The 20,620-nt window shown below is 34.7% G+C and overlaps 1 protein-coding gene across 4 annotated transcripts in view; it reads left to right on the top strand.

The window, feature by feature from the left end:
* CSMD3 (CUB and Sushi multiple domains 3) overlaps positions 1-20,620 on the top strand; it is a 574,229-nt gene that overhangs the window by 182,447 nt on the left and 371,162 nt on the right. For all 4 annotated transcript variants that reach the window (XM_032747038.3, XM_032747036.3, XM_032747040.3 and 1 more), the window contains exon 5: positions 3,683-3,890. In XM_032747038.3, coding sequence (XP_032602929.2) covers positions 3,683-3,890 — 208 coding nt within the window. The remainder of the gene's footprint in view (positions 1-3,682; positions 3,891-20,620) is intronic.

Here is a 20,620-nt window from a genome sequence, read left to right as displayed (position 1 = left end):
TATCTATGAAAATAGAAAAAAATTTATGCCCACAAATAAAAAATGAAAACCAAACCCCCAAAAAAATTACTTTTATAATCATCACTCATCATGATATCAGAGATACTCCCTCTGCACAAGAACCCTTATGCATATTCAAACAGAGATCTTAATTTGAATCCACAATACCTTGAAAAGCTTTTTAATGCCAAGTCCCCTCTTGCATATCACTTTGAAAAATCTTCCCCTTTTAGCATATGGTTAAGATCAGAGAAATATGTCAGGAAAAATGACATCTTGGCAGTAAGTGTATTTTTTGCATTTATGCCTTCCTATCACATTTGCAAGATTGTAATTGGATAAAATTTCCTAGTACATAACCAATTCAATTCAATTTGGAAGTATGAATTTTAAAAGTAGATTTTGAAAAAAAATCAGTATTAGCTATGCAGTTGTAATTGAACAATGTCAGACTCTATCAAGTCTTAACTGAACTGTTGTCTTACAATTTCTGTGAATGTTTTTCTTCATATTTGGTAACTGGAAATTAAAAGGATACGGATGCACACAATTCTTTCAAGGTATTTATGTGCTTTACTGCTATTTAGCTACAACATTTTGACTGCAGTGATCGTAGTGTGTATTGGGTGTGGAAGCATGCAGCACATACAAATACAACATAACTACATCCTTAAATTATTTTGATAACCAACAAATAGATAAATAAATTCTCATGAACTACTATCTTCCATCCTTTCACAGGCAGGTATTATTTTCCCATTTCATGAACTTCATCCTCCCCTCCAGATGCTCAAAAATAGGCCATGATTTGGGATCCATTCATCAGGATGGATGCCTATGATAGGAGAAGCAGCACACTTGATGATTGGGCACCAACACCAGTCAGATCCAGGTCACTGCCACACTGTCCTTGCTCCTCACAAAATTCACTCTTCACTGGTTCATGTTATTCCTGCTATTCTGCTCCCTGCTTCATAAAACTTGCACCACAGATTATTTTTTCCCCAAGATTAAATGTCCTTGAGGCACACACACAGGTTTCTCCATCCTGCCGCTTTAGCCACCAAGTATACTGTGGTCCTCTTTTCCCATGGAAATAGGGGGTTAGGCACTTAAGTATCTTTGAGGCTTCCTACCTTGGTAGTTTCTTAGAGGTAATTCAGAGAGTTACAGAAAGGCAGAGAAAGAGATTATTGTGGATCTGTACCAAAATCACAGCAAAGCTTATCCTTTTTCTCTTCCTTGTTCACATCTCCTTACTGGGCTTGTTGCACTTTGATGATCAGCCACTGTTACTCTTCCTAAATGTTCCCATACCAGCTATTCTTTCATTTGCAACATTTCATAGCTGACATCTAAGGAATTATGGTGATTCAATTGTGATAGAAATAGGGGTGCTAAAAGCAGGTTGCACAAGATGTAAGTACTATTTTTTTTATTTGTCAGGGTCTTGTGCACTATGAATTTAGTGGTAGAAATCCTGTCAACAGTGTTTGCCAATTTACTTGAGAATCAAAATCTTTTTTTTACACTGTCTTCACAACTTAAGGAACCAAACATTTGCATGGGCATAATGCTTTTCAGTCTTCTCACAGATAGGAGCTTTTACCTATGGGAATCTGATTGCAAAACTTGAACCAAGCAAATTATATTGTAGGCAAAGGAAAATAAAGTCACAGTACAGTAATTCTATTATTTATTGTTCTAATAGTTGCAATACACTAAGACAATATCCAGTGTGCTTTTGGTTATATTTGCAACACTTAAATGTAGATAATATTAATTGTATTTGTAGCAAATTTGCTACATGAATTAGAATAGATACCATGATGATTTGTTTTGGCCATATTGCTGACGGTAGCAAAAAATCATACTTTGGAAAAATTCCAGCTGTGGCTCAGAATAAATGGCACACTCATTGACATTGTTTATATTTTTAAACAGTGCCACACTAATTTTTTAAGTTTCAGTATACTATAGCAACTTTGTTAGTAAACAGTTTGTTATATTTCTAGGAACTAAGATATGTTTCTCTGCAATTCACTTGTGAAAAGCAGAACATTAATTCTTCAATACAGTAAGAAAGTTTGCTACTGTAAACTAGCAATTTAAAATTATTATTCTGAATGTCTGTAATACATGAAAACATTATGTTCTTATTTATTTATATATATTTATTATTCGTTTCACAGTATGGGGCCAGAACCTGTGATGTATTGAGGTCTCTCAGTTTTATTGTATTTAGTGGATTCAAAGTGCTTTGCCTAATTAGTAAGAATAAATTTAAGATATGTTTTTACTTTGCGGTTGTTTTTGGTTTTTTTTTTAATCTGGCCATGGCATAATTTAGCAGAATTTTTAAAAGACAAAACTCGGTAATTTAAACTCATAAACTACCATAAGAAAGAGTAATGAATTTTTTTCTTTCTGTTAGAAATAAGCCATTTTGTGTGTCAGAATTCTTTAAACTTTTTGTTCTGTGATCCTATATTCCTTAAAGTTGGGGTTTTTTTCTATTCTTATCATTCATTTGTCATCAGTATTGGCTGGATTTTCAGACTCTGGGGCAAGTTTTACTTATACTAGCACTCTAACTGAGCAGAAAAAATCTTCAAATATGCTTCAAACATTTAGGTAACAAACTGAAGAAATAGTGCAATATGATATTTCCATTCAAGTTATTTGAAAGATATTTCCATGTTTGAAAGAAAAAACACTAAATTTACAATTAATTTTATTAGCTCAAATAGATCCTCAAAAATATTTTTTGAGTTATTATGCATCTATATACTATTAATAAAGAAGATACAGAACATCAATCACTTGAGAATTGTTCCATAATAGAATAAGTTATTTTAGAACTGATTTTGTGAATATCCATTGTTTGCCTGGTATATCCAGCATAAGATCACATGCTAAAAGCAGAGTAATTTTGGTTTCAGAGTCACTGTTAAAAAAAAAAAACAAAAAAACATTGTGATAATTTGTCAAATAGTTTCACAGTTCACAGTTTCATATGACATGAAAAATGTATTCCTATGGTAAAATAGTAAATATTTGATCTAATAAAACTAATTACATTGATGTAAACATCTTAATTGTGAAAGCATCTTGCATCTGACATTAAGAAATCACCTGTGAATGGCTCTGGCTTGAAAACTGATCAGCTGTTTGAAAATGAGAAAATGATTTCTCAATAATAAACCTAGTGACTCAAAATATGGCAATACAGTTATTATATAATAGGTAAGATTCTCGTGCTTCTTTTCTCAGTATAATGTGACTGCTGAAATTCACATGTCAGATTGTTTATTATAGGAATTAAACTCTACTTCATTCATGAAAACATTTTGGTTAAAGAAAAAGAAGAAATAGGGACATTTTTGCTTGCTATTGTAAATTGACTGAAACTATGCTAATCAAGATTTATAATTATTAATAAATAGTAGATTATAAAAATATGTGCTAGCACAAGTATAATCATCCTTAAGTAACTGGTAACTTGGAGCAATTACTTTTATAACACCTTAATTTTGGAGCATCATTCCAAGTCAAATATTTTAAAAACTTTTTAGCAATCGTTCACCTGAACACTACTGAATTTCTGTTCTCAGCAAAAAAGCATACATTTTTAAGGGGTAATTTTAATTTCTTTTTAATTTTTTTCTTTTTTTTTTTACAGCTGAGGATGCTTGTGGAGGAACTATGAGAGGATCGAGTGGAATCATCACAAGCCCCAACTTTCCTAATGAATATCATAATAATGCAGATTGCACATGGACAATTGTGGCAGAGCCTGGTGATACTATCTCACTCATATTTACAGATTTCCAAATGGAAGAAAAATATGATTATTTGGAAATAGAGGGTTCTGAACCACCTACAATAGGGTAAGTCAAATATTATAATTTTAATGTGATAAAAAAGATGATGAAATGTGAAAATACAACTTTTTGTTACTTTTCCTTTTGTGAATATATAGTCATGCTAAAAAAAAAACCTTCCCAGTAATAATTGTGACCATGGCATAAGTGTTGATATTCCAATTGCAGCTGTAAAATTATTTTTAAATATATTCCAAAGATGTAGCATCAAGATGATGGGCACTGTAGACTCATTTGCCTCATTGTCTATGTGGCTAACCATTTAACAATTATTATATTAAAAATATATATATTTAGAAATGGAATGGATTGGACTGTTGTACTGGTAATGATTGGTGAAGCCTTCAGACAGATTCATAATTTCAGAAAGTGCATAGAATGGAGGCTTTCAGCACAGAGCTAGGGGGAATTAGCATTGGCCATGCCTGTTGGTCATGGGCTGTTCTGGACAAGTTTCTGTACAGAGAACTGTATACATAGTTTCTAAATAATGGTTTCTAAATGTGAGTATGGTTGGTGATACGCTTACCTAGAAATATCCATCCCGATCCGTGAGATAAAACACCCTTAGCTGAATAGTTGCAGCACTTTTTGGCTCTGGTTTTACTCCAGATATAGCACCTTTAATGAGAATTTATGATTGCTTTTTTATTTGTTGACTTACTAGTAGTAACAGTATTTTTGCTAGTCTGACTTCTGCAATTCTTAATCTTAGTGTAGATGTGTTATGTAGATGTTGTAACACAAGCATAAGAAATAAAATAGTAAATAACCTCTTTCAAGATCAGATTCAGTTTAATAGGAAGAATAAATATTATACATTTTATACATTAAATATACATTCTGTGGCTTTCTAGTCTGGTAGTTTTATGGTAACACAGGATCACACTAGTCAAGAAACATGTCATTATGACAAATCCTTTTGTTTGTTTTATTGGTTTAAATATGCTGTTGATTAAAAGAAAAGGAGTTGTATACAAACCCATAAATCACAGTTATGATCTCCAGTAAAATTTTGATCTCTTAACTGGCTCATAAAGCTTTCTGGAGGTTCTATATGACAGAGGCATGTGAACAATGTGTGATACAAGTGGTTGGCTAAATACATTAAGGTCAGTTGAGTCTTGTTTTCTTCATATCAGTATAAACCCCCTCCAAATCTAACAGAGACCAAATAAAATGGTTTTGATTTTAGAATAAGGAAAGATCTAAAATTAGATATTTAAAATCATCAGACTAGATTTCTGTAAGTGCTGCATTTTATATAAGTAACATATTCTTACTGCTTCAGAGTGTAATAAAAGTCTAAGATTTAGCAAATAGTGTTTTCTAATTTGAGTTAATTTATACTGCCACCTACATAGTTAATTACCTGTATTAGAATACTACTTAATTGCCATTGAGTTTTTCAAGCTTGTAAACTGAAATCTTTTGAACTAGCTGTCAGTTAAAATAAATTTTAAATAATAATTTATAGTAATTAGTGAGATAACACCAACGACATACAGACATTATAAATCACTTGAATAACTAAATGTGCATTAGATTTTTCTTGAATGTGTTTTATTTATTAATTTATGAGCTTCAAACAATGATTCCAGTTTTTGTTCTATAAATACAAGGCTGTATTCAAATGATACAAAAAGATTACTTTATATATGGAAATTCCCATTATGTGTTCACAAAACATAAAAATTTACAATGTTACTTTAATAATTGCTCATGTTCTCATGTAGAGAAACAGACTGAGAGCATATTCTTTTTTTATCTTGTCAATTGTATTCCTTAAATAGACTGATGTCTTAAATTACGGAAAAGTATCCCCCCATATGTTGGGAAAAACAGCTTTGGAAAGCTTAATTAACAGCAATTTGTTAATTAGATTTAGAATGGTAATACTATATATGCTCTTAGACTACAGCTAATCTAAAACTAAACCCAGGGTTTTTATCTTTCATTCTGGAAAAAAAAAACTTTTCTAATTTTCAAAATTACTAAAAGCTTACTGGTTGATATGGATAATAAGTACTATAAAATAATGTCTTAGAAAATTTGGCGTTTTATATGACTATTACACCTACTAATTTTAAAAAAACCCTCAAACTTTTCTTCTGCACATCTGCTGTGTAAAATAATATCTCTGCTTTTTATTCTTAACTGAAATAAAGAGCCAGATTAGGCAACAAGTAGATAGGCTGGTGCTATCCATAAGACAAGACTTGGAATTCTTTATGAAGTGCTAACTTTCTCTAGTTTTGTAGTCAGTTGTTATAATATTTCAGATGTGGCTGTCTTTTCTCTCAAGAAAATCTTGATAGGCCATTTTCATTTAAATAGCAGTAAAAAGTTGTGCTAAGTAAAAAGATGCCCTTCAGGGCTCTTGTTGTCATGTTGCTTATTCTAACACTTGCCAGTTTGAGTGGAATTATGGCATTTCTTAAATTTTGGAAGTGAAACCGAAGGAAAGTTATTTGTTTAAGGAAATTATTTTTCCCATTTTTTCAATAAAACAAAAAAACTGAAAGTAAATAAGATCTAGTGAAATGTTCGTTTTTATCTACAGAAAACCAGGCCAAGCAAAAAAAAATGCACATGTTGACAGCTGTGCTTCCTCCATATTTGGAGGACTTGGTTGTAATAAGCATTTCCTGATTCTAAATCCCATTTTACTAGTGCTATGAAAGAACAGAATTATAAACAGAACCTGTAAGTAATATCAGTTAAAAATATACTAACTAGTCGTAATGAAAGTGAGGGTGATCAGGCAGATAATATCTGCTATGGAAAAGGGTATTATCTGGGATTGGGGTTTTTTTTGTGTGGAAAATGCAGTTATCCATGTTAGATAAGTACGTAGTCACTTTTATTGCCAGTTTGGTTACAATGAAAATTAGCCTTTAGGGGGCATTTAAAAATTAAGTGTACTGTCATGACAATTAATCTTCAACAGACACATGCATGAATAAAACAGATTCTCAATCAGATATTTTTGTGCCCAAACAGGTTAGATTTATTTTCAGTCAATGTACTTGATTAAATAATGCTCATATCAAAGGCTACAGAGGAAAACCTCTGCCTTACATGAATATGGCAGCACAAGGATGAAAATCATACCTCAATAGTACAAGTGTCAAGGAAAGTAATAATATGTTGAAGGAAAAAAGCAAAACAGACAAGACAAGAAGCAGAGGTTCTCATAAGAAGAGATTAAAATACGAGGAAAAGAAATTCTACCTCAGGCCTAGCATTTATTTTCTTGAAAAATCACTTCAACTTAGAGAGTGGCAAGTATAACAGTCTCTTTTTCAGTAATAAAGCATGTTGACCTTCATTGGTAGATAATTATTACTGTTTTCTCACTAATACAAAATTTTTAAATCTGTGTTTAATGCTCAGAGGAAGCACTCAGGAAGGTAAGGTTTATGAATAATATGATTTTAATAATTATGCTAAAAGCCCCAGATGAAAAAGTTTGTAATCTGATAATGGTTGAATTTAAATTTAAATAATGGTAGCAAAATTGATCCTGCTTATCATAGGAAAAATTATTGCAGAAGAATGTTATGGTACAAAATTTTATTCTATTAATAGAGCAAACAAAGTGCAGTAATAAAAACCTCCTGTAGTTATCAGAGTAATAAAAACCTCCTGTAATTATCAGAGTATTTGTTTACTGATAGTGGGTAGAATTAATTTTTACTGGATTTAATTGCAAAAACAAAACAAAACAAAAACAACAACAACAAAAAAAAGAAAAAAACAAACCCACCCACACACAAAAAAACCACCAAAAAGCCAAAAACCATAAAAAACCAAGAAAAATATCACTGCAAAAATTAGCCAAGTTTTGGGGTGGATTTATCCTTTTCTTCTTCTAAAATGGAACAGAAGGTAACAGATCTTAACTGTGGAACAGGAAAAGCAGAAAACCAGGAATAGGAGGAAGACCAATGCTAAAAATATTATCTGGTTTGAGCCTTTGATAATCTGTCCATTGTGTGTTATCATTTTTATCTTTTTCTGAAGGACTGAGAACAAAAATGAAGTTCTTTGCTTTCTTGGAAACAAAAGTTTTCCATAGAAACCAGGTATTTCTGTCCTTTACTGTTTGCTTCTGTGATTTAATTTTTTGCTTGGTGATTCAGCATTTCACCTGTGGTATTTTCATGAGGTCTTTTGGAACCCTCCAAAAAGCACAATGAATTCTGTAATGTGTAGGGTTCAGGCACAATGAGTGTTTAGGAAGGGAATTTGTTACAGTGACTGTGGAGGTTAATGACATGTTTTTCATTGTTCTGTTGTGTGATTCTATCTGGCAATCATCATCTGAAAAGGACTTTGAAACTGGCTTTACATCTGCTACTCTCAAATTCTTACTGAAACTGAGAAAGATTTGAATGTAAGAGAGGAACAAGATATCAAATCGTATATTTAACAGTAGAGGCAGAGGCTTTGCTTATGTTATTTTGTACTATTTGTTCTTGTGTGTTTCTGAAGAAATAGAAGTCCCTTCCATAGTGAGTACCCTGTTTTGTTGGCGTTTTCTGCATTTTCTCAGGTTTTGATTCAAAGTGCAGACAAACATGCCTCAAACTTTGCAGGCAGAATAGACACACATAAACATGAGTTACATGATGAAAATCTGTCACTTAAGGGTAGAGACCTTGAAGTCTATGCTTCTTATAAAAGTTACTTTGTGGCATTTTGATTTAGTGCTTAGTAAAAGGAGAATATGATTTCTAGAAATTGTCATATCCATGGAAATAGAAATCAACCAAAGGTGTAAATCCAGAGTTTAATCCTGGAATTCAATAGGTTATGTATGTGTCCACATAACTGGGTTGTAAGGAAACACAAAACAAAATGACAAAACCTTATAAGCAGGATAGTTCCACATGGAAGGGAAGTCAGGAGCTGACTCGTCCGATCTACTGCTGAAAGCAGACTCAGCTTTTAGATGAGGCAAGGTTTCTCAGGCCTTTATTCAAACATGGAGTCTGAACAATCTATGTGGACAACCTTCTTAATTCTCTGATTGTCCTCATGGGAGGAAAAGCTTTTCCATTTTTTCCTAATTTAGAAATCATTGTTTTCCATCAGAATCAATACACAAGAATTTAGCATTACCTGTTGGAATCCAGGGCACAGGAAATATTTCACTGCCTCTCCTGAGGGGTCCTGACTCGCAGGGAAGCATTGTCTTTAATCTTTGCCTATGAAGAGGTCTTCCAAGACTTTGGAATGAATTGGAGTCTACAAGTGTGTAAAATAGATAATAAACAATAATGTAGTTTGTCACAGGGTGAGAAATTTGGGGTTTTAGCAGAGAGGCAGATAGGGAGAAAAGATGGAGGATCTTGGGTGTTGTCTGAGCTTCTTCTTCTTCATCTACTCTATTTTCTGCAGTGTTGGTGGCACAGGGTGATTGGTTTTGGGAAGCCGCAGTGCAGAGGTTATGTGGACAGACAAAGGATTAGTTATTGGCATAAAGGTAGAAATAAAGTACATTTTAAGAGTTAATTGGCCAAAACAGCTTTAAGAGACTTTGAAACTGTACATCTTGTGACCATTTTTGCTGTACTTTCTTGAGCACTAAGTCTGCTGCAGATGGTGTGCCAAACTTCTGATAAGATTAAAAAACCAGCCACTTGAAGACTGAAAAAAGTCCCATGCATCTCTCAATCCTGGCACAGAACTGTTAAAAAGAGGTTTTCCCCCATCAGGGGAGCCTCAGGGGCCCCAAGGGGCCGCACAACTCTGCCCCAGTGTTAGTGTAACTCAACTAAGAAAAAATCACGCCAGGAGTCCCTTGAGGCAGAGCCAGAAGCAAGGAAATTCCTCTGGAGGTGAACAACTTGGCTATTGAAAACCTAAAGAGGTTTCCCCCCAACAGGGGCCGAAGGGACCACACAATTACCAATTATCTGTTTGAGGTCCAAACATATTCTGTGTCCTCTTTCTTCCTTATGGATAGGCAGTGGTATGACCTTTCTCCTGAGCAGGTTAGCTGATATGGCCAATCCTAGCTCATGGGTTGAAGATCTTCCTTCGTCAGTCTCAAATTGTCCCATTCATCTTACAGGGATATGTAGATGACCGGAGACGTGATTTCTCCTGTCTTCCTCTAGAATACTAAATGCTAAAGCTTATCTGGCACATGTGTATTATAACTACATAAGGGAGCCAAGTATCAGTGAGGAAACTATGTGTTAAATTGCAGCATGTAGTTGCATCAGACAAGGAGTCAGGTGCAGGCACAGAATCCTCTTGGACCACTGTGGTACAAATGAACTATTTACATGGCCACTATGATGCCGCTTTTGAAAAACAACATATCCCCACTTCTATTTCTGACTCATCCCCTACCTTGTGGTGGCTCAGACATTTACCCAGTCACAAAGGAACAGCGCCAGGAAGTGATACAAGTTAAAACCAAGCTATTTTTCCCCTGTGTTAGTGAGCAGGAAACACAAAAGTTGAAGACAACAGTGGGGCACATAGTGAGGGGAATACTGTTTCTTCAAGGAATAGAACAACTTTATTGTCAAAATAAAGCCTGATCTGTTGTCTTCTCAGGTACTTGTATGTTGAATAACAGTTCCCATGCAAAGATCTACTATTTTTTTTTCACCTTTTACAGTAGATGCAGAAACTTCACAGAGTTATTGTATTTTCTTTATATATTTTATACTGTATCCTTAATTTAATGCATTCTTGTGATTGTATGAAATATTTTATTTCGAATAATGTACACAATGTCAGGAAGACAGCATTTGGTTGTTGCTGTTGCAAAAGGTGGTTAAAAGCACTTCTTTTAAGTAAACTTTTCTGAAGCTGGTCCTAATTTCTTACACTTTCTATGTTCAGGAGCACTGCAAAAGGAAACATTCATAAGCCTTCTCTGAAGCCACATGTTTTCATTATTCTGATAGTACTTTTTAATATGCATGAAGTTATTCTCATCTGGAGTCAGATATTCAGCAGTTATCAAATGAGCAGTTATACATTGGATGGGTTTTTATGTATATTCTTCTCAATAGAGATAGGATTATATTATTTCACTAAGTTTTATCAACATTTAGAAACAAATTGTAAAACAGTTCTCGCAAATCTTTATATGCAAGAACAGTACTCTGGTTTTCCCACATCCCTCTTAGACAAAGACTACTGCTTTTGTGCTTCCATGGGTCACTTTATTCCTCCTTTGATGAAACACACAGAGTGCTTCCAGTGTGGCTTATTTGTAACTCTGCTTTGTAGCAACCAGGTAAATAATAGTCTAGACCTGAGGGATTTTTCTAGTGAATACTTAAAAAGTGTAACAAAAAGAAAAGTAGCAAAGAAAATTGGAAGTCTCTTACAACATGTTTAGGGAATAAAATGGAGGTAGGAAGATGGCTCGATGATTTAACAGGGAGCACTTTCAGTGTGCTTACTCCAGCAGAATATTGCACTTGTTTTGATGTGGTCATTCACTATAGTCGCAGGATGGCAATTGCTGGAGTAGTAAGGGAGAAAGTGCTCTTGTCTTCTTGACTGAAACATCGCTGACTGAACTCGTAAGTTTTATGCTGCATGAGCTGTATGGTGGGGGAAAGTGTATTAGGATAGCATAAATCTCAAAACAGGGCAGGGAAAAAACATCACAACCAACCCAAACCCCAAAGAAGAACTAAACTGCAAAATGCATAATTGTTTCATTCCAGAATAATTAAAACTTCACATTTTCTTTTCATATGTTCTGAGTCTTTGCCATGTTCACTTTATTCGGCAAAGTAAGTGGCATGTTGTATGAGAGCAGTGATCTCTAAAGAGATAATCCCAAATCACTTTAATTTCTAGATTCTGAATTAAAAATTTTAGTACGTTTTGTACATTGAGTAAAACTACATGCATTCATAATTCCATGTTTAATGTCTCAGGTTAAAATAGCTAAAAGTATAACATTTTGAATATTCTTTGCATTCATTAATAAATTCTGACAAAATAAAACATTATTTATATAAACCCTACAGGCTAATCATAACTTCACAAACGGATAATTCTTTTTGTGATTGTCCATCTGTTTTGCCTGTGAATATCACATTAGGAGATGGAGGATGCAAATTCAGTTGTAAAATTAACCAGTGTCTGAAACAAACAGTTAAGCATTCTTTGAATCTGTTAATGCAATTCCATTATATAAAGGATCAACAAGGTCAAACTACTGTCAGAACAATTTTTTATAATTACTTGTCATCCAATATGTAGGTGACTAGAAACAATCCACATCTTTCTGGCCATTTTTATTGACTAACAGTCAGTAAAAAATTAAAATAAACCAGTCATGTACATTTACTGTATGTTTATTTCTTTTGCATACAGTAGGTCATGCAAAATTTCACTCTTAGGGTGGTCATGGCCTAAGACATGTTTGATCTGGCACCACATGATATAATTTAGTGGTTTAAGAATTAGAGTGGTAGTTCCGGGTTAATGGTTGGACTTGATGATTTTAAAGGTCTTCCAGCCTTGACAATTCTCTGATTAAGTGATTTCACCTGATATTATCGAATGTTTAATCATAATAAATGATAACATGTAAAGTATACTTCAAATGACAGCTTTATTTGGTTTTCTTGTGAGGCTTTTTCATAGTCAACTACTTTTTTATCCTCTACTATAAAGCTTATTAATGAAGATATATCTTGATCAAGTGAACTCCATTCTTCTTTCTTTGCTAAGTAGACTCTTTGGATATTTCTGTATGAGTCCATAAGTAAGTTGTTGGCAGCTTCACATCTCTCCATCAGCCTTTTCGGTATCCAGACTAGTGTCTTTGAACCTACAGAAAAATTACCTGCTATATAGTACATACTTTTTCTTCCTGAACCATATAACATAGGTTTTGATATCTTTCATGTGGATATATAGCACTTCTGCAGAAATTCTTTTCCCCATTATTTTTTATGTCAGAGGACAAACTTAAAAACGTCATCTCTATTTTCTAAGCAACAATGTGCTGTCCTGGATGTCCTAAGGGAAGTTAAAGATAAGGTGAAGGACTGTTTGCATAAGGCTTATTTTCTGTTTAGTAACTGACACTATGCCTTCCAAGAAAAAGAATCAAAACAAACCTGAACTGAGGCTTCTAACTTTTTAACTAAACTTTCCAATCCTTTGTAATTTATAGAAGATGAGATTCAATCCCAAAATGCATGCATCTTTGCTTGCTTGTGTTTTGGTTAATTTTGAGTATGTATTTTCCAGGGAGTTAATTTAAAAGGTGAATTCTGTAATAGGTAGGATTAAGGAATTGCTTCAGTGTTGAATGCAATTTAAAGCAGAGTTCAGCTCCTGTGGGAGAGAAATCAGAGATGATTATGACAGAAGCAAAGGCTAACAGTCCTTAGAGTATTTTTTTTCATTTAGCTTTGTTTTACAATGAATTGACTACCAAGACCTTCTATCAACTGTTAATGAATTTAAACTAGGTAGCTGAAAGTTACATTTATACTGAAATATCACTAACTATGAAGACACAGCTTTGCTAGATATGCTGGAAATTATTTTTATGACTGTAATGGGTGCATCAGGCATATAAAGACATAAATTGGAGTGTTACAGAAATGTTGCCATTTCATGGTTTTGGCGATTTTGAACCCCAAAACTGTGAAGTAGAGCAGCACATTTTATTATTCTGTTCTATAAAGATTCCATAGAAATAAAGCTTAAATTGTTAAACATGTAATTTCAAGCATGTTTTGCTGTTTAAAAATGATGCAATTTGATTTAAATAAAAGTTTGATCTATGTAATATGAACTTTTCATCCTAGTTTGTGCAAAGGTTGCTACCAATACATGAAAAGGGCAAGGAAATGAACCTGGTGGTTTCAGTAGCCTGGTTCAGTTTACACAGTGGAGTCCAGATTACTTTTCTTGTATTTTTGGTCTCTGATTTTCTTCTGGGTTCATCTGGAAACATGGGACATAGATTTAAACTTTAGTGGCTCAGAATTCATAGCAGGAGTATCTGTTGTGGTGCTCAGATTGAAAACCATTTTATACAACCAACTGGATCATTCAAGAGAATATATTTTTTTTTTTCCATGAATAAAATCTAGGGACAAACACTGTGACCTGAAGTTTGCAACTAAACCTGGCAGAAATCAGAATTTAGTGTAAGGGGAGAACAGTATTCAGCCAGATAAATAATTGTTGTTTTTGGTGCTAAACCAAATAGATAAAAAGGAAGGTACTGTATAAAATATCAGGTATATATATTTGCCTACATTGCTCTAAGAAAATAAAAATTATGTATCCTTTGATATTATATTTTAATATATATCTGAATTAAAAAAGGAAAAGACTAGTGCTGCCAACATTGAATGTTGATGTAGAAGAGCAAGGCATTCTTTGTATTCTAAAAAACCAAAAAAATAGCTACATGTAAAAGACTATTTGGTGAAAAGGAGGATTTAATTCATCTGGAAACTGGTTGAAAAAACAGAAAGATGGCATTATATAGGCATACTAAGATGTTTCTTTTCTATGGAAAAAAAATTGTCTAAAAATATGAGGGATTAAGGCAGTTTGAACAAAATTTTATTACTGTTTATGGGTAAAAAGACACCAATACTAGGGAGAAGGACATCAGGCATTAAAAAACTTACCAAAACCACTTCAAAAAAGAAGGGTTAACATAACCCACAGGAGATCTGGCAGTAAGTGGAAGTCCATATACCAGGTACATAATAACAGGCTAGCCTCTTTCAAAAGAAAGATATAGATCATAGTAAAAGACCTTTAAAGCTCCTGGTGCAGTCATAAAGGTATACAGAGCAGAAAGAAATTTTGCAAAAGGTGAGAAAAGAACCACATGACTAATGAATAAAAGCATAAAATACTGAGAAGCTTTGAGAACACAGTAAGAAAGGCTATCACAGTTGCTGAATTACATTACTAAAGGATATAAAAGACAATGATGGCAAGAGCTTGTAGCTCCATTACAAGGAAAATGAAAACAAGAAAAATTGGCTCCTCAGTGAAACAAAACCTGCTGGTATTTTCATGTCTTTGTCAGGTTAGAGAAAGATCATCAGTGTTTTTAGCACTACTTTTGTGAGGACAGCTTGCCTCCCCATTGTCTTCACACAAGCTGCAGGGAAACTTCTCCAACACCCAGGGCACCAGCTCTCTCTCCTTCTTCAGTGCCTTGGTGTCAGCAGAGCTGTTTTGCTCACATATTCTCAATCCTCTCTTCCAGCTGCAATTGTGCAGCAGTTTTTCCCTCTTCTAAATATATCATCTTTGTCAAGATCCATCCCCATATAGGCCACCAGTTGCTGGCATCAGTGCTTGGCACCAATTGACAGTGGATGGGAACTGACTGTCACCATTAGTTTATCATCTTACTGTAAAACTTTCATACCTTCTCTTTGCAAGTTCTCATGGGCAGCTGCTCACAACACTGACTCCTTTTCTCTTTCCTCTGCATGGCTGGCTGACTTCTTCCAGTCCCTAGCACAACCACCTCCACAGCACAGCCGTCTGACTCCAGCTACTCCTCAACTAGCTAACCCACTCTTTTATAACACCCATCCTTATTAGACCATCCTGATTGGACACAGCTGTGACCTGTTAAAGGCAAGGCGGTTCCTACTTTTTGATAATTAGTACAGCTGCAACTCCTCAGGGACGAGATTGCCATCAGCACTGTCTCTATTCTCTCACAATCCATCCTCCTACAATCCTAGAGGTGTTACCACTGTTGCTGGTGGGCTCATCCTTGGCCCTCAGTGGATCTATTTGGCAGCCAACTGGCATGTTCTGGTGGACATAGGGTAAGCTCCTAGCACTTCTCACAGAAGTCACTCCTTCTACCAAAACCTTGTCATTCAAACTCAATACAATCCTACAAGTTGCACAGTTTCTGTTATGAAAACCTCCTTTGACAAGATCCCTGAAGGGAATTTAGATTACTAAATCTCACCTATTCATATAAATAGAATCAGATAATGTGTTCTTAATGGTTCACTTTGCAGGTTCTTTTATTAGGAACCATCAAACTAGGAATTAGGGTCTAAAATCTTGTAAAGTGTAGAAGTAATTTCTGTCAAAATTAGGTGTTCTGCATGCATGCTGATACTACATGCCCAATCCTCTTCTTCCTTTTTAATTATTATCTAATAGGGCTAAAAGTAAACTATCATGCCCCTTATTACTCAGATAATTTCAAAGCTTTGGTCCTTCATTTTAAAGGAATTTTGCTTATATGTCTATGAAGTAAAAATGTTGGAGGTGTATGATTATGATATCTACATTTAATTTTATCATAACATCTTAAAAATTCTCCATACAGAAAAAACAGAGAAATATTTCCCTAGATACAGTCAGACAACTTTTGAATATGAAGGTTACAAATACAGTAAAGAGAGGTATGATCAAGTACACAGAATAACAGTAAATTCATAGTGCCCTTTAAAGGACATAAATTGTCACAGAAAGAAGTTTTAATGATTAGACCAGTTTAATTGGGAGATTTGAAATCTATTTCTATGTAGAAGCAACAGGAGCAAGGCAAGGATAACTGTGAGCCAAGAGGGACTCTACACAGTCCACATTTCCTGTTCACTCACGTATGATATGCAGTCCTCCAGAGGCTGAACACAGGGACTTAAAGTCAAGTAACAGCCTCCAATGTGGTAAGTGATAAACCAGGTCCAGAATTCCTCCAGGAGCCCAGTCAAACAGAGATAACCAAAGACAGAACTCAAGCAGTCTTAGGCTGAGCTAGAATGGGGTTCCAGGGTCTGAGGCAGAGAATTAACACAATCCCCAGGCAGACCTAACCAAGGTCAAGAGGGTACCTTTACAGCCCAGGCAGTTTCTGATTTTTTCTTAGATTTTTGTGGTGGAAATTTATAAATTATTATTATTATCATCATCCTCATTATGTAAAGAATGTTTCTTGGTATTTGTCCAACACTTTGAAATGAAAGTTGCATAAAATTATTAAGAAATTTCTTATCTTTTAGATATATTGAAGAAGGGGGGAAAGTCACAACAGATAAATGTAATAAATTAAAAAAATTAAATGTCTAATGTGATAAATCCAGTAGAATTAGGAGACAGTGTGTTGGATATATAGAAGAAAGTTCTTCAATAATATATAGCTGAACAAAGTATTAATCCACCTTCCATAGAAGGTGAAAGATAAGGTGAATGGTTCTGTGAATAATAAGCATGCATTCCTCGACTACAAATATATTTAAACTATGCAGTAAAATGAACCTTTCCTGGCAGATTTTGTTATCTACCTTCATACATTTTCAAAGGGAAGAAACAGGAGGAAGAAAGGAGGAAGTGAAGTCTCAGAAAAAGATCACCTGTAGTTTGAATTGAAATGTTTAATGTTTATCCTCTTACTTTGTATTGATGAGTTGTTCTTTAAAGGCATTTCAGGACTGTCTTATTATCACCCTTAAAAGATGAAATAATATCACTGACTCAGACTTAAATGACAGCATTTCAAATTTTTATTCTAATGTTAAGGAACAACTCTTTTAAGATACATTTGCATTTTGCATATCTAAATATGAGCAATTAGAGTGGCAGATACTCAGGAAAACTCAGAGTCTAGAAGTTCTTTTTCTTATAAGACCCATGGGGTTCTTAATTTTGCTGCAGAGTGGGAGTAATTTGACTTATATTTTAAACTTTATCTCCATCCAGATCTGCATGCCAATTTCCCTTCATGCACTACAGAAAATACAATTTTCTGGTCTTTTACCAGCTTGACCACTGCATACCTATATGAGGTGTTCATTTTAACTACTTTTGTCACATGAAATACTAAGGACTATGGGAAGAAGCTAAATGAGAAATAGCTTTATGAATAAGTACTCTTTGCTTTGTATTTCTAGTGCCTCCAAATTCTTTAGTGTGCATCTGGCCATATTTATAGCAACTGAAAAGTCAGCAAATACAACTTTTGCCTTATTACTGGGAAGTGGCTACAAGCCTTGTATGGCCATATATTGATCTGACAGGTGAATTCTCTTAGGACGCTTCTAAAGTGTCTTGACCTGAGCTGTTTTTATCTTTTCTTTGTCTACTGTTCAAGTGACTATATGACTCATTATACCAAAGGTTTGACAACCCTAGGCAGCTGCTGTGCAAGACATGTTGGGCCTCTATGATAATTGGATCATAAGAAGGCTGGGAACCAATGAGAAAAAACAAAGATTCTGTTCAGGAAGCATCAGCTAGCCCAAGGATGACTCAAAACTGAGGAAGGAGAGTGGTATCATGATGATGTCAGGATACACTGGTCATAGAATTATAGAGTGGTGTGGGTTGAAAGGATCCTAACAATGATCTAGTTCCAACCTCTCTGCAGTGGGCAGGGACACCATTCACTAGACAAGGTTATTTGCAGCCCCATCCAGCCTGGCTGTGAGGACTCCCAGGGACTGGGAATACACAGCTTCTGGTAACATAGTCTGATGCCTCACCATCCTTACAGTAAAAAATTTCTTCCTAATATCTTATCTTAACCCACTCTCTTTTAGCTTAATGCCACTTTCCTTATCCTATCACTACATGACGTTGTCAAAATTCCTTTCAAGCTTTCTTGTAGGTTTCCCTCAGGCACAGAAAGGCCACAGTCATGTCACCCGGGAGCCATTCCTTCTCCAGATTGAGAAATACCAATTTTCTCAGCCATTCCTCATCCCTCTAAGCATTTTCATGGACTTCCTCTGCACTCCATAAGATTTATGTCCTCCTTGTGGTGGGCACTCCAGAGCTGCATGCAGTATTCCAGGTGGGGGAGTGCACTAGAGGGGCAGAATGACTCACAATAAAATTTTTCCCCTTCTATTTAGGAAAGAATGAATGCTGATCTCAGGATACAGAGGGACACTTAAAATTTGGACATAACACCTGAGGAAAGAAATAGATGTCAGGAAATTTTCTTTAAATAAATAAGTTGATAGTATTAATAGTGATAATGCTAATAGTATTAATGAGACTTTTCAATATTTAGACTGTTAGTCTGTTAAAGCATTAATTGGACTAATAATAATTTTGACATGGGCCTCTTCTTTTCTATCCCAACAAGATTTTGTGTGTAACAAATACTATTGCAGAACATCAAATTGTAGGGCAACTGTAATATTTTTGAGTATTTAGTTTAATTCATTTATTGACACTTACCAGAGACTCAAGAACAAGCTTCCTTCTCCTATTCAGGCAGTACTTGTAAGTACAACAATTTCTTATATAGAATTGAAAATAAAACAGCCAGTTCAGAAATTGAGTGTGGCAACATTTTAAGAGATGTAAATCATCTAAGCCTCTCACAGGCAATAGCCTCAGTTAGTTTGACTGTTACCTAAAGAAGTATTGGTCACATACAAGTTGTATTCAATTTAGTTTTATTTAGAGTAGCTATGAAAGTAGGGGGAAGAAATGTGCAGGATTCCATGGAAAATGCTCAGATAATCGCATTCATCTTTGTACCTCTCCAGGGTCCTTTACTCTCCAGCCAAGGCCCTCAGATTTGAGATTCTTGAAGGAGGCAGTTTGATTTATCATGTGCAGGAAAAAACCATCCTGGGACAGTTCTTGTTGTCCACCTTATCATAGCTTCTGGGCCAGCAGGATCAGTGCCTTTGTGGGAGGCCTGAACTGCACATCCTGCACCAGGTGGGCCTGTGTCTTCTCAGTGGTGCACCCACGCTCGTCTGCCTCTGCTCATTATTGACTGCCCTGAGCTTGGTCTCACCAATTACATCAATGAGCTGCGTGTGCAACTTGTCACAGTTTGTGTGGTAGAAACACCCATGTGTTAACCACCATGTACAGCCCAGGTGAAGTTAATATGTATTTATATTGTTTCTATGATCTGCTCAGGGAAATTGACTTGTGAGTGCAGGGTCACTTTGTACATCAGGTATTTGCATCACATTTATGAAAAGTTGCTCCTTCTAAGACCCTGACATCGATATGAAAATCAGCAGCTTTTACTAGGCCTGCAGTCAATCAGGACACACCACTGTCCATCAGTGTTAATTTCTTATGTCACAAAGACAAGATTACATGTATCATGAGCTAACAGTTGTGTGTTTAGAAAGCTCCTTTCCTCATACTTTATTATTCTGTCAAGAGATTAGTTGGAAAACTTTGATATAGGAACATCTGGCTTTATAGGATGCAATCAGCTTCTGAATTTAAAAAGTATTTCTTGATCTTGACGCTTTTTAACATTTAATATCCACAGTACTATAAATTTTCATTAATCATCACTTGGACCTTTATTAAGTCATTAATGATCATACACAGGCTTCCCATGAAGCTTCTTTATATGACAGTAACTCTATTCTAAAATTAAACTTTTTCCAGCATTGTAAAGGCAAGACAAAGCTTCCATATATTTCAACACTGACATTTTTAAAACAAAGACGTCTTTTTCAGTCTTTCAGACACCATAATGTACTTGACAAAAAGAGTCAAAGGGTGAATTATTTTTATCCATCTAGATGAATAACTCCAAAATTAATCAATAGATTATTAAAGTACTTTACAGAACAAGTATTTTTTTCAAGGTTAAATAATGTAGAACTTTTTTTTCCTTCTCCTCCCAAATACTCACTTATTTAAGTATTCATTTTTTTGTTTTATAAGTCAGAAATAAGTGATTGCAGTGAGGTTTCAACCTAAACTCTTAGTTTAGTTCTAAATAGCTCATGAAT

The sequence above is a fragment of the Taeniopygia guttata genome, chromosome 2, assembly GCF_048771995.1.
Source record: "Taeniopygia guttata chromosome 2, bTaeGut7.mat, whole genome shotgun sequence".
NCBI lineage: Eukaryota > Metazoa > Chordata > Aves > Passeriformes > Estrildidae > Taeniopygia > Taeniopygia guttata.
The sequence above is the reverse complement of the archived record's forward strand: the minus strand, read 5'-3'. Positions and strand labels throughout refer to the sequence as shown.